Source organism: Zootermopsis nevadensis, unplaced genomic scaffold, assembly GCF_977971745.1.
Source record: "Zootermopsis nevadensis isolate Lab colony 2312 unplaced genomic scaffold, Znev_1.0 Znev_ptg000030l, whole genome shotgun sequence".
In the NCBI taxonomy this organism is placed as follows: domain Eukaryota; kingdom Metazoa; phylum Arthropoda; class Insecta; order Blattodea; family Termopsidae; genus Zootermopsis; species Zootermopsis nevadensis.
The window spans coordinates 22,220,832-22,235,981 of NW_028259162.1; the positions used below are offsets into that span (position 1 = coordinate 22,220,832).

Below are 15,150 nucleotides of genomic sequence, written 5' to 3' on the forward strand. Positions count from 1 at the left end.
AGTTTAACGAATTTTTAATTTATGAAAATCTCGTTAACAGAATGGAATGTTCACAATCAATGGCTGTGGCGTGGAAGAATTTGCTGCCAGAATTCATATCGATTTGGACCGTCCCTTCATTATTTATTTGGACTGCGAATCGGTGCTCGGTGCAGGAGTCGAGTCCATCGATGGTGAGCACATTCCTTTTTTCCCTATTGTCTCTCGCCCCAGAATTTTGCTTACGGTCCTACAGAAATGATGACGAATCTTAAAATGGACATTAGTGATTGATCGCCGAGACTCGAAACTGAAGACGTCATGCAGACCTTAACATGTCACAAGGAAAACTTTACATAATGATACACGGTACAGTTTTCAGCGGAAACACAGATCGAAGCGTCGAAAACGTCCAGCATTTTACAAAGTTCATTATTATTATTATTATTATTTAGTGTTCTGTCTGACGACAGGTCCATATGAACAGGATCCTTCCATCCTTTTCTCGGACTGGGACTGGGACCTGTTCATATACGTTCTTGGCAGATGATCCAGAAGTGGTTTGCCATTGCCTTCTTCTGTGTGTGAATGGAGTAATTGTTGGGATGCCACGGAGAAACTGGGAAAAGTCCGTGTTGCCTAGACCACGGCCTTGGTGAAGCAGGAAAAATAGTGTAACTGGATAGTTCTTCGCTACCCCTTCTAACCAAACCAGATTAAAAGAGCTACATTCTTACAGGAGTACACAGAGTTCCTACATGCATTCTTTGCACATCTGCGTATCGAATGCCTCTACATGAAGTAGGAAAACTTTAGCAAAATACACACTTGTTAGGCAAGCGTCCCCACGAGCAGTACAAAGAGACCACAGACAACGAGGAAAAACATCGCATGTCTTAAGCTTAACAGAAGGCTTGTTAAAAAAAAAAGTTTTTAACCGGTAATCATCTTATTCACACAAGAAAATAAAAACCTGGTGAGAAACTGCAAATCCTAAAGATTAAAGATAAATGAGCGTAGGTTTCAGAAGTTGTCTTCTCCCTTCTGTGTTGATTCCTTCGTTCAGTTTATCGGGAACTCGCTCGTTGCAGCAGATGGCAGGGCCCTCACTGCGACCTGACACATTACACCCAGCCTTCAAGGGACTGCACGTATTAATCTCAGTTCTACGGGCCTCAAACTATCATGTTTAAAGAAGTGGATTCGTAAGACCAAGTGGATCGGTGCCATACACAAACCATCAACTGAAACTTTAGTAACCACGCGTTGTCAATACAAAGCCTGTGGTTAGGAGACTCGACTAATAGAATTGTAGGTACTTCATCGAAGTGGGTGTTGGAATTCTCTCTCGCCCGGCTGCTGAAATCTTTTAAACACTAAAACTATTATTATTATTATTATTATTATCCCATTAAATATTCACCACTTTATGGGGTATGTACTTCCATGTACCCGAGACAGACTTTGTCGCTAAGGTACATAGGGCAGCAGCTATTTCGGGGATACATATTGTTTTTAGTAAGTGCCACATGTATTATATATTATTATTATTATTGATATTGTTGTTGGCATTTTTATTAGAGATGGTAATACGACTTTTATACGTCGCATTCATTTGCTTATTTATCTTTTGGCCGGAAAGAGATCAAAGAATCGGACATACCACCAAAGACTGGCACCGTCGCCAAACCTCAAATTCCTGACTTAGAAATAATATTTAACACAAAATTTGTAACTACCCGAATAAGCTATAATAACACCACAGTTCCCATGTGCCTGGCTGCAAGTACATTACAGCCTCCAAATCGGAATTTTCGTACTGAGTTCATGCAGTCACCATTTATTCTTGTGCGCCCACCAAAAAGAACACCAGGAAATGTCTTCTGAGTTGTGGCGACATATACTCTGGTAGAAGTATACCAACGTATCAAGTTCCTCGCTGCCTCGCCCTGATGATGGACCTCTGAAACGTTGGCCATCTTCGGTCTCAGCGCCGTGAGAACCTCAAATCCTAAATCTCCAAGAAAATTTGCGTATTTTTTCGAAGAGACGTTACCACCCGTCATTTAAGGAAACCTCTTGTGTCGCTCCCACCTCAGAAAGTCGTGACTAACAGTGGACAGACAGACGGGCTTCTTATTAACAAAACCCGCCTACACGAGAATATTGCGCTAAGCGGAGATATTTCACACTGCCCCGAGTTCCATTCCAAAATTGTCATTTTCTAAAACATTTCAGAACGGGACTCCTTACTAGTCCCATCCGAGCCATGCCCGATCCAAAATTACCTCATTTATTTATGTAATGTAACAGAAATAATTGGCGTGAATATAACCGTTACATTAAATACGAAATTTCCCCAAAACAACCCCTCTCCATTATTCGAAAATAATTTCGCACTTCGAACGCGTAGTCTAATTTGAGAATAAAAGCATCCACCGTTTTCTAAATTACTGCATGGCGTGTCTTAACCGGAACTGTTTCGACAACAAGTTGAGGGTCTGGGAATAATCTTTGCTATCGACGTATCTTCGTATTAAACAGGAGAACGTGGATTAACGGCTAGCAGCGGTAATTGACGAAGCCTGAAGAGTGTCGCATCGAAATGCCCTCCCCATTAACACGTCAATGTTTGCAAGGAAGTATTAAACCTCGCATCGCATCAAACAATCCAGTAATGAGTAGCCAATGGAGAAAAGAGAACAGTCTCCGTTCATCTTCTGGGTTGTAACGCTGTACAGGTTGGTAGCAACGTTTTTAGAGAAATATTTTCGATTCTGAATGTGGCAGTATACTCCACTAACACGTTGGCGTCTAACTACAGATCCACATGCCATCTTCAGGGAGGTGAAAGCCCTCGATTTCTCGTGACTCGTGCTCTGGTTTCCAAAACCGTTTTCTCTTTATCAGACCCACTGAAATTTGCGAGTCACAATAAATTCCGAAGGAACTGCAAAGCGATATTCGCGAGGTGCCTTATTTTTCCAGAATTTTCCTGAAGGAATGAGAAGGAAATCAAACATGAGGGCGCATGTTCTGGAAGTCAGTTTTCCTTTGTCTTCAATACATGAAGCTTTTACGTGTCCCCTAAATTGTCTACTTATTTTAAAGATTCCGTTCCAATTCTTATGTTTCTCTTTATATAACTTCCTCCATATCCCCCGTTCTTATCCGCCATAATAAAACGTGAAGCATAAACCAATCCACATTTATCACTTCATGTAAACTTTCATCTTGAATAATCGTTTAACGAAATTTCGATGCTCAAAAGCGTCTTCTACACTTTACACGGCGTCTCAAAGAACGTGCGCATTTTAATACAGACGTAAAAAATTAATTTAATAAATAATCCTTAGTCTTATGGTTGGTAGAAATAACACTGCTTAAAACAAGGATTAACATCCCAATTCAAGGATCTGCATCCTGTGCCCAAATTTATTATTGCCCCGTTAAAATACAGCACGTGAGCTGACTCCACGCGGCAACGTCGTTCTGGAATCCGAGGTTCGATTCCGCTCCGAGAGATCCGGCAACTGCCAGTTGAATTCAGTCCACGTCCTCCTTCATTTGGTGTCAAACAATTTCATTCCATCTATGCCTAGTTTTTCCAAGTCGTTTCTTCCCGTCAGGTTTCCCAACCAGTACTCTGTATGCACTTCTCATCTCTACCACTGTCTCATCCTCCGTTTCAGGAACCCCCCCCCCCCCCCCCAGACAGCCTCTTGTTTCTGATCTTCCCTGAACATGAGAGCAAACTAAAATGCAAAATTTCAGTCTCCTACGTTTAAGCCGTCTTAGTACGAAAATTGCTTTTTTTTAAGTTGCATTAAACTCGCGTGTGTCTGAGCTCCGTCAAAACTTTTAATCGTATATTACGGACTCTTGTAACTTCAGAGGAAAACGGCTTTGAGCACATATACCGGTGAATCGTAAAGGATCAGAAAGGAAATGGGGATGGCCTCGTTCTTCTATCGAGGAATCGAAAAGATAGCCAGAAGGCAACGATGGGATACGTAAGTCAGAAATTTTACGGAGAAACTAATAATTTTATTAACGTATAATGTTCTGAAGCTACCGTTGCAAACGGCACTGAATACGAGAATATAACAACAACAGATTCATTATAACAAAATTGTCCCGTGTCTACTGCTCAAGATTTTGCAAAGTTTTATGTGCCGGTCGAGGTTAGAGCTCGCTGAAACTAGAGAAGACGTACCCCTAATTAGTGTTCCGACGATCGTTTGAGACATTAAAAATATCCACGCCTAATTATTAAGAACAAATTTCGCTACTTTAATCATGAAACGACTACAAACTCATTTTTGTATCTAGTTCAACGCATGTGAGAAGCCACCGTCATCGCCTTACCTGTCGTCGTAGACGAAGCCTGCGTCCAGGGTGTTGTAATACAGCAGGCCCGCAACGACGGAGCACACCAGATTCACCGGATCCATCGGTCTTCACTTGTTGCACCGGGGGCGACCTCGCTACACTGTCCTCACCATGTCACCACACACTTGTCTTCCAGCGACTGCAAAGACACAGACATTTTCCTGTACGAGGCACAAAATCAGTTCTAGGTTCACGATTCGGTCCTTCCTTCGACAGAGTCGTTCTGCGTTGCTTTTGTGGGAGCCTCGCGAGAAAAAGGAGTGAGAACAGTCGATGGATCGTTTCTGGTTCTTCACTCCGCCACCTCGAAGGGATTCTCGCCCTGCAGGGCTCGGAAAGGAATGGATTTCACACTCCAATTTCCATCTGCATAAACCGCGAGATTAACACGGTATATTCCAACCAATTAGTCTCAAAACACGATGTAACTTATCACAAAACCATTTCCTGTAAGGAAAGGCTGACGTTTAGAGAAACGTACTATTGAATAAAGAGTATTTGTCGCTCGTATTTGGAACCTAATTAATTTCAGGCCGTGTGCTACACTTTCATCTCAGTCAATACCCCCTAATAAGAGCGATACTACACTCCAACTACTTTCAAGGCATCAAAGTAGCACGGAGCTCGTACTGAATCCCAACAGTTACAGCCTACAGCTCGCTGAACGTCCTCTTTGCCAGTTCCTTCAGTGAATAGAAGACGCGCAGAACTGAATGAACGACGAGAAGTATTAAAAAATATATGTTTTAACGGAGACGTAAATTCTTCTTCATAAACATACAGGAATGACATGGTTACACCACCGATAACAAAGAACGCAGATAATTGGAATGAGAATCTCGGCACTTCAGCAAAGATGAGGGAATAGTGTTCTGGGTCGTTGTAGTGGAAATGAATCTCGATTCAGTTCGGAAATCTGACACGTAACCGCACAAGTCTGAGGTTAAACAGTTGCTTGCTGCTGTCAATCTACGTTCGTTATGTACAAATTCACTACAAGGACTGTCGTTTGACACAGAAGATTTGTTCACAACATAGCACAGCACAAAGGTCGTCAGCACACCAGAACGAGTTAGTTACCTTAAACATCCACATATTCTAAGGATGGAGACAATTCAGAGTGCTTTCGATTCGATTCTCAATTCGACTACAATTTCACCCATCCACGCAAAGATATCTACGCATTTAACTGGATTTGAGTTAGTCCGAATCCGAGAAGTTTATATTACACTTTAAAGCAGAAACGCTGGGTTAATTTGCATGAATTTATACAGTAATAATTCGCAATTTGTTCCTTCAGTTATATGTGGCCAGTCTCTTCCCTCAGTTCATCCATACAGGCTTAAAAATTCAGTCCAACTTCTTACAGAAACAGTAGCGTTCCATTTAGAATCAAATCTCTTGACGGCGGGTACAGAATCACAGTCTCTACACGGCCGAGCCGCACAAGAACATTTTCTCACTTGTGGGTTACTGATAATCAAACACTGCCGAGGTAGCGAACTCCCCATGAATGAGCCCTGCACTCAACTGGTGACTCCTCACAGAGGCCAACTACACTTTTATAGTGAACCGAAGGAGACTTACTGCATGAACTGGGCGATCGGACACTTGTTCAACTGCGCGGTGGCTACATCGGCGGCGGCGGGTGGGATACAGCGGAGCGGCAAGGGGTGGAGTATGTGACTAATCGATACTCTCTGGGAAGTGAAGAGAGAGAGAGAGAGAGAGAGAGACGGAGAGAGGGAGACCCCCCTGCTCTTGTCGGTGCCAACCCATGGACTGAACTGAAGTGGAGGGATCTGGCGCTGTTGGGTCTAAACTCGATACAGCGCCTGCGCGAGAGTCCTCCTACCCTCCACTAACGTCAGCCCCAAAACGTTACCTCCATTGCACATCAATGTACGGCGAAGGTGAAGGAGTTTATTTGGTGAAGGTGCATAGAGGTAGGTAGGTGGCGTCTCCCTGAGGCATAGTACTGCACCAATGTACCTGAGACTGTAATAATCCAAACACCAATGACACAAACTCTCGAATGTAATCTCTCGTTTTTTTAAATTATACTTTCAGAATTTAGGAAACTCGTGTGTCTTCCACTTGTCTCATAATTCAGTAAAAAAATAACACGATACTCAAGACTTCCTTATGCAACAAACTGTGTACATACGAATTCCATTCCCACACATGAATTTTGCATTAAACATTTAAATAATTTAGATCGACTTATTTAATCCATAAATCACTGACTGTAAACACTTAAGAATTAGTTCAAGATCTGGGTATTGCAATAAGTGTTATTGTTCCTGCTACATGAACATTTTATTATCTGTCTAATTCGCAGCGGAAAATAAATATCAACCAGTAACCAGTAACTCGGCCCCTTTCAGGGCCTTTATCCATACAACTACACTCACCTTTCTCTCTCTACTTTCTCTCCCTCTCCCACCCTCGCCCACGTGCTACCATTGGTCCACTCCCATACCTGCTCCCATTGGCTCGGGGCAGGCTACACCTTTCACGTCCCTGCCTATAAAATCCAACTCCTCACACCCTATTGGCATATTCATCGCCCTGATGACGGAGGCAGTATGACCTCTGAAACGTTGGTTAACATCGACCAGACTACACAGCGCAATAACCCAGAAGACAGAAATCTTCAAATATCAACTACTGATGTGGAACGAATCGACGAAATGCCAACCACAACGCTGTTTTAATGTATAATTCGAACAAAAAAAAAACAAGGCTTCCCAATTAAAGCCAATTTTCAGAAGAACTTGTTCACATACCAAATTTAAAAACCTACGAATCACAGTGGGAATTGGTTTCAAACACAATTACTAATTTCACTACAAAATATTCTCAACATAATGAAACATTTGCAACATTTTAGTTCATCTGATGTGAAATGTTACAGGGCTGTCCATGCACCAATGGACATTTCGCATTATTTGAACCCCTGAAACACGAAATATATCAAAATAATTTTTGAAATTTATCTTACGTCAATAATAACACAAAGATTCTTATTTCAGAGATAAAGAGTTTGGTGCTGCTGAAGTTGAATTATCGCTGTTTATTTCAGAGCAATATAAAACCTATAAAACACTGGCTGCATGCTGCCTCCAACATCATGGCGTCGCCCTGATGATGGAGGCAGAAAGAACCTCAGAAACGTCGGTAAACTTCTTCAAGACTACACGGCGTAACAAACTAAAAGACAGAAATCTTCATCGCCCTGATGACGGAGGCAGTATGACCTCTGAAATGTTGGTAAACATCGACCAGACTACACAGCGCAACAACCCAGAAGACGGAAATCTTCATACTAAGAATCGCCCTGATGACGGAGGCAGTAATTACCTCCGAAACATTGGTAAACATCGACCAGACTACACAGCGCAACAACCCAGAAGACAGAAATCTTCATACTAAGAATCGCCCTGATGACGGAGGCAGTAATTACCTCCGAAACATTGGTAAACATCGACCAGACTACACAGCGCAACAACCCAGAAGACGGAAATCTTCATACTCACCGCTGTGAGAACCTCAAGTCTTACATGTATAATGTAGTTTTATTGTAAGGGATGACTACATGTTTTACGACAGCGTCTTTCGAAATGATGTATGAAGATCCTAAAATTTCAGTTTTCTGAAGTTCCCTGATGTCGTATTCGCCCGGGATGTTGGCCAAATATTTTCTGAGTGACCTGGAGACAGTTCCAGTTGCTCCTCTAATTATTGGGATTACGTTTGCTTTCACTTTCCACATTCGTTGTTTTTCGATGAGAAGGTCCTTCTATTTCAAGATCTTCCTCGCTTGCTTCTTAATTACATTCCTGTCATCTGGTATTGCTTACTAGTATTATTATTATTATTTTTACATAACTGCAGTCATCAAAATGTCCGACTGGACACGGGTCCCACCGCCACTGCTAATTCGTTACGGTGGGCGTGAAGCCTCGCGTTATGAACGGACTCCGACGTACATCTCGGGAACAATGGCCGGGGCTAATGTTTCGCACACGCCGCGGTCCACTAGTCTTGTCAGGGCAGAAACAATAACATGAGCCGTGTACATTCACGGTTTGTAAAGCAACAACCAGCGTTTGTTTCCTGAATGTTGCTATTGATCGACAAATTTACGGCATCAAAGAGCTTTCTGACTCGTCTCATGACATGACAGTCCCAACGCCAGCTTCGTTCTGTTTCCCTGTTACATGCGAGGCAATCGAACGGCATTTGTAGCTGACAGGAGACGAAATAAGATCCTCTGTATCATTCCGTCTGCGCTTTGTCAGAACTGTTCATATCACATAATTAGACACAGCACCGGGACTGGACTGCAAAATTATGAGTTAAATGCAGTGGAAACAACGAAAGTACACACCCTTCCAAACTACGAGCCATTACAATTATCAGTAAGAGAACTGAACCTTGTGCGACTAGGAGATCCATGTTTTGTAATTAAACTTGTTACGTGTAAGACTTGAGGTTCTCACAGCGGTGAGTATGAAGATATCCGTCTTCTGGGTTATTGCGCTGTGTAGTCTGGTCGATGTTAACCAACGTTTCAGAGGTCATACTGCCTCCGTCATCAGAGTATGAAGATTTCCGTCTTCTGGGTTATTGCGCTGTGTAGTCTGGTCGATGTTAACCAACGTTTCAGAGGCCATACTGCCTCCATCATCAGGGCGATGAAGATTTCTGTCTTCTGGGTTGTTGCGCTGTGTAGTCTGGTCGATGTTAACCAAAGTTTCAGAGGTCATACTGCCTCCGTCATCAGAGTATGAAGATTTCCGTCTTCTGGGTTATTGCGCTGTGTAGTCTGGTCGATGTTAACCAACGTTTCAGAGGTCATACTGCCTCCATCATCAGGGCGATGAAGATTTCTGTCTTCTGGGTTGTCGCGCTGTGTAGTCTGGTCGATGTTAACCAACGTTTCAGAGGTCATACTGCCTCCATCATCAGGGCGATGAAGATTTCTGTCTTCTGGGTTGTCGCGCTGTGTAGTCTGGTCGATGTTAACCAACGTTTCAGAGGTCATACTGCCTCCATCATCAGGGCGATGAAGATTTCTGTCTTCTGGGTTGTTGCGCTGTGTAGTCTGGTCGATGTTAGCCAACGTTTCAGAGGTCATACTGCCTCCATCATCAGGGCGATGAAGATTTCTGTCTTCTGGGTTGTTGCGCTGTGTATCATCGCCCTGATGATTGAGGCAGTATGACCTCCGAAACGTTGGTTAACATCGACCAGACTACACAGCGCAATAACCCAGAAGACGGATATCTTCAAACTTGTTACGATTTGTATTATAAAATCGTACCATAAGGACATACATGCTGACCTTTTTTTTTATTATGGAACCTCTTTAATATAGAATCAGCCACGACCGAGAACATTCATCGTTTATTCGTGCGTAAAATTGATAATGCTGTGTGCACACATTCCATTAAGTCCTGTATCGACCCGATCGAGTTCGCTCGCTACCAGCATCTTTAACCACGTATCGGCATTCATAAATACACAACAAAGCTGCAGGTCCTTAAACTGTGGAAGACGGAATTAATGCAAGCTCCTCACAGGCAATTTCCACGCTACACCTTAAATTCATTTAATGTATGAAGCAAGAATCCCAGCGTGTGTTCCTATCTTTAAGAGACGTGTATTCACGACTTTACCGTCACGTGGGACCGGGTCTCAGTTCTTGAAGTGAGTCCTTTCATAGTTACCGTTACATAATAACCCATATTCTAAAAAGGTAGCAACGCTGGCCTTGTAATCCTGGGGTCTCGGGTTCGATTCCCGGCGGTGCCCGAATTTATAACTTGTGTTGGGCAAGACCGTGGTCTAGGCAACACGGAGTTTTCCTCCGTGGCATCCCAACAATTACTCCATTCACACACAGAAGAAGGCAATGGCAAACCACTTCTGGATCATCTGCCAAGAACGTATATGAACAGGTCCCAGTCCGAGAAAAGGAAGGAAGGATCCTGTTCATATGGACCTGTCGTCAGACAGAACACTAAATAAATATAATATTTCTAAAAAGCAATTGTTATACTTTTAAGAATCGCTTACGTCATTTCCGGTTTCCGGAAAAATTTAAGGGCTCGGGTTTATTGCGAAGAGAATACCCTTAAACCTCTGTCAGGATGCACACTGTTCCAGTCTCCGCCGGAGGGTTTTCGTGGTTTTCATCAGGATTTCCAGGCAAAAACGCAGATAAATGCTGAACAACGTCACTTTGGCCTCCTTACTTACTACGAATTCATGATTATCTTCTCAAATAACATTATTTTATACACGGTCTGCAGTTGAAATAGTGTCTTTAAACAATCCAAGTCCCCTTTACTAACCCCAGAAGCATGCAAATGGTGATACTTCTTGTCCGTATTATAAAAACTTAGCACCCTGGCATCGCAGAAAACATTTCGTTACAAGGAAAGCGACCTCGAAGGAGAAGGTCTGTTTAATACACAACTGACTAATCCATCTGCGTCTGTGTCCGCATGTACCAATCACGAACTCCACCAGCCCCAATGCTTCCGTAACAATCTTGACATGGTAACGTATCGATCCAATAAAATCTCGAACTCATTCAATAATAAACTGCACGGAACAGTGAAAGGTCTTCGAGAAACGCTAACCGTGGCTCCGGATTCTTCCGGCCGTTTATGATATCCGACGGTTTGTTACGGTGGGTGTCCTCAGCAGCCAGTCCATACCCTTCCACCACATTTTTCGAGTTTCGTTTTTAATGTACAATCTCATCGACGCCTAACGTACGAAGTTCTCTTTCCTTCAGACTTTTAGGTCACAATTACGAATGCATTTATCGTCTTTCCGATGCGTGCTACAAGCCCCACCCACCTCATCGTTTCTTACTTAGTCGTCCTAATAATACCTCATGAAGAACACAAATTACATAAATGGATTCTCGTTATTTAACATAATTTAATTTTTTTTTGCTAAAATTAGAGAAAAGAGATCTTTGGCGTTGTACGGGGAGATGAAATCAGGGTGGGGTAGACAGGGTTACACTGGTTGTTGTACGAGGGTGGAGAGGGAGGGATGGGCATGGTTCAGAGCGGGTATTTGGAAGCTGAGAGGGATGAGGGGGGGCCATGGATGGAAAAATATGCCCTTTATGTGGGGCGACAGAAAGCGAGATTCACATACTATTAAAGTGTACGGAAACCGGGAGGTGGAGGGAACAGCTCCTGAGGAACAAGTGGTTCACCGTTGGTGAAGAGTTGGCCTTCAAGAAAATTTTAAGCACTACGAATGACACGGAGGTCAGGGATGTAGGGAAATTTCTGTACAAAGTAAGATGTAAAAGACAGGTCAAAGTTAGGAATTTAGAACTGCCACTGGGGTAGAAGGCACGAGAAGAATACGAAAGAGTTATGTAAATAGTATTAGGGATTAAGGAATTGTCATGTAGAGTAGCATTAGTGAATAGTTGTAGTAAGCAGTAGTGCGATTAGTGCTACGTATGTAAGGACTGTGGCCGTGAAAACCTGGTGTTAGGCGGCCACAGATCTCTGTATATAGTCTAAACCAAATATATTATTATTATTATTATAAGCAGATTTATAATTTATATTCTTCATTTAATAATAATAATAATTTAAATCTCCGGTCTGTGTAAAACATTGTCATTTTTTTTTAAAATTCCTCTACGGACAAACCCTCGAGAGTTTTATGTAGTTTACAGAACACACATTTCAGCTGTGCGTATCATGGCTCTTGCACAGTCCCTACGTCTTCGATTCCTTATACGTTCAAATTCGTATCTACACGTCAGACTCTCGCTTCTTACTCTAAAACGTTTCAAAAATACAGTAACTAACGTCTCTCTGAATTCGCCATTTACAGGTTTGCGCGATCCTCCACGGGCAAATTACCTCGCAAAGCATCTCGTGCATACTCGACATCTCTTCGGGATAATGTCCCCATAGGCGGTTGTAAGATAAATGCGAGGAATCGCGTATTTTTTTCAACTACTGCGATGGGATTACAGCAATTTATAACTTGTAAGTGAAGTTGATGGCGGGTCTATGGAAATTTAACAACCTGAGTCAGACGATGCGGCACGTGGGCGCGTGGCGACGGATCGCGTCGTGTTATTGACGCCTCATTTTACCCAGCAGAAGCTATGCCAAAGCGCCCATTCAGTTATTTCCTACACTGGTATATAAAATCAAAAGTAATTTCTCTTTCGGGTGTCTGCAGGTAACGCCTTGACGCTACGAGGCACAGAAATGTCTTTCTTGCAGAGCTCAGTCATTTTCATCAAAGTTAATAAATGAGACGGTTATGATAAATCGTGCAAGAACGGATCGCCAAGATATCACCAGGGTTTGTGTTTCTTGCACAAGGATCGAAAGAATGAACACAAATTCTTCCTATATTCGTGATGAAATGAATCAGACGTGTATCGTAGACATTTAACTTCAATTACAATCAATAAAGTTGAGAATAAATAAATAAATTATAAACAAATAAATTAGAGTGTGTTCACAATTAATGTTGTTCGAATATATTATAATTATATTGGCGTAACTCATGCCTCCTCCTACTTGTAAAGAGTTTCATGACTTGGAATAATGCACTAATTAAATCGTAATAAGTATTTTAATAGAACACTCTACTCTGCTCGTGATGTGTAACTATATACAGTGTGAATTTAGCCAAGTTGCGTGAATCTGACAAATTACCCCACCATAAGTAGTATTTTAAAAAGCGTTACAGGCCCCAGTGAAAAAAATGTTTGTTTCTGGATGATAAATCACCGAATGTGGCTAAAGAGAACAATGTATTGAAAGGGGGGCGCTCGTACAGGGTGGGTCCTAAGGATGTAGCGGTTTTCCACAGGCACCGATATGAAAGACGCCGCATCCACGCACCGCTCAGCGGTGAGACTGTGCACAGCCACGAACAGCAGAGCAGCGAGACAGTAATGAAGAAGTTAATTCCGCCAAATGACGAAGAAATGAAGCCATTTAAGAAATAAGTCAGGCTTTGTGACGAAGGTGAACAACAAATTCGCCAAGTCGGAACGTTCGTCGTGAACATGTCAAGTGGAGAGAATTAATCAATCCCTGCGCTTTCGTCCGACGAAGCACGTCGAAATATTGATTGATCCTATTGATGTATCACCCACGCAAGACAGGAATTTATAACATAAGCAAGATATTAAAGCAATGAAGCAGAATTGCTGCTAAAACCATCTTCCTCGACTCTCGGCCGATGCTCCACCAAGAGACACCTCACCTCAACGCCTTCTTAATCCCTGCACTGGATTTAACGTGGACAAGTGACGATCGAACTATCAAAATGTCGATCTAGCAATTAGGGGTCCAGGACAATGGTTGATGAACAGAGATAATTCTCTGACTCTTTGTTTCCAGTTACTGAGGAATCGAGTAGAACATCCACCTTGTTTATTGTTGATTAAACTTCATGAGATACCGGTTACTTATCTCGAAAAGTCGGTATAGTTTTCGTGGCACTAAATTTCAAATGTTCGCTCGTTCTTGTTCGTGCTGAGCAGACAGACCTGCATTAAGTTCCCTTTACTTTTTTGGCAATGTTTCCCTGGTTGTCTCGGAGAAGTAATTTTATTAATCTCATTTATAATCTCGAATTTCGTCCTCAATAGTTTTTTCTCTGTCTGCTTCGTGAACGTCCTATTTAACTGTATCTTCTTCCATTGATCGTTAACTCTTTCCGCTAATTACCTTTCTGTCTTCTTTTTTTATAAATCTTTATCCGAACTCCCCCGAGACACTCTCACAGCGAAGTTCGTGCACAACACCGAGCCGAGCCGAACTGAAGGAAATTCATCACGAATGAAGAAACTCGACCGTCCTAATCGAATTTGGAGAATTACACTGACGAAAAATTTACTTTCGTGTCAATCCTCAAATACCTTTTGTCATAACTCCGAGAGCTAAACAAATTGCATCGTCTTCAAATTACTTAGTGCGTCGGAAAACATGGGTCTCGCGGCCAAACCAATCCCGTGCGTGTAACGCGTAAACGCAAAGGGGAACACTGAGCTTTAGTCATAACTGATGGTCGCTGATTCCTTGGGTTCCAACTCCGGAGACTTTGCACTGAAGAAGCTTAGGTCCGTGAACTGTGCGCGGGTAAGGACTCCGAAGGAGACAGACCGTGAAATTCGTCTGAATACACTAATAAAGCACAAGGAGTCTCAGTAAGTGGGCTCACAAGGTTGTGACCAGAAGCAGACAGCAACTTCGAAAAAAGTTCATAGATAACATCTATTAAAGTGTGTATACATTTTTTGGGGCCCCTCTGTATTTACGTTAATATCAACTTCTGGAACTTCCAGAAAGTCTGCAATTGATATGGTAACATTTGCAAGAATTACAGATCAATTTTTATACAGTTTAGTGATCAATAACAGTACAGTTTAATGACGAAAATCAATTAGCAGTTTCCAATATTACCTCACTGATTCCGAGTACGTTGAACTTGCTCAGAGTTTATAAGATATTGTAGATGCGTCATATTGTGATTTATTTAAATAGTATTAAAAATATATTAAAATTAAAATTAGCCGTCAATCACAATATAATATAATTAAAAGATTAAAATATTAAAATATCATTTTACGTTCCCTATCGAGTACTCGATTTACATGTGGAACATACACAAAACATTGACATCACTACAAAATACGAAATACAAACATATTAGTGACCTGTGATACTACAACGAATGAAGAAACAATATAAAGGACAA

General features: G+C 42.1%; 1 protein-coding gene across 7 annotated transcripts in view; it reads right to left on the bottom strand.

Annotated features, from left to right (window-relative positions):
• The window catches only part of LOC110836352 (protein O-mannosyl-transferase TMTC2), a 745,449-nt gene that overhangs the window by 409,580 nt on the left and 320,719 nt on the right, over positions 1-15,150 (bottom strand). For all 7 annotated transcript variants that reach the window (XM_087359005.1, XM_087359009.1, XM_087359004.1 and 4 more), the window contains one exon: positions 4,348-4,510. In XM_087359005.1, coding sequence (XP_087215131.1) covers positions 4,348-4,433 — 86 coding nt within the window. In that variant the 5' untranslated portion in view covers positions 4,434-4,510. The remainder of the gene's footprint in view (positions 1-4,347; positions 4,511-15,150) is intronic.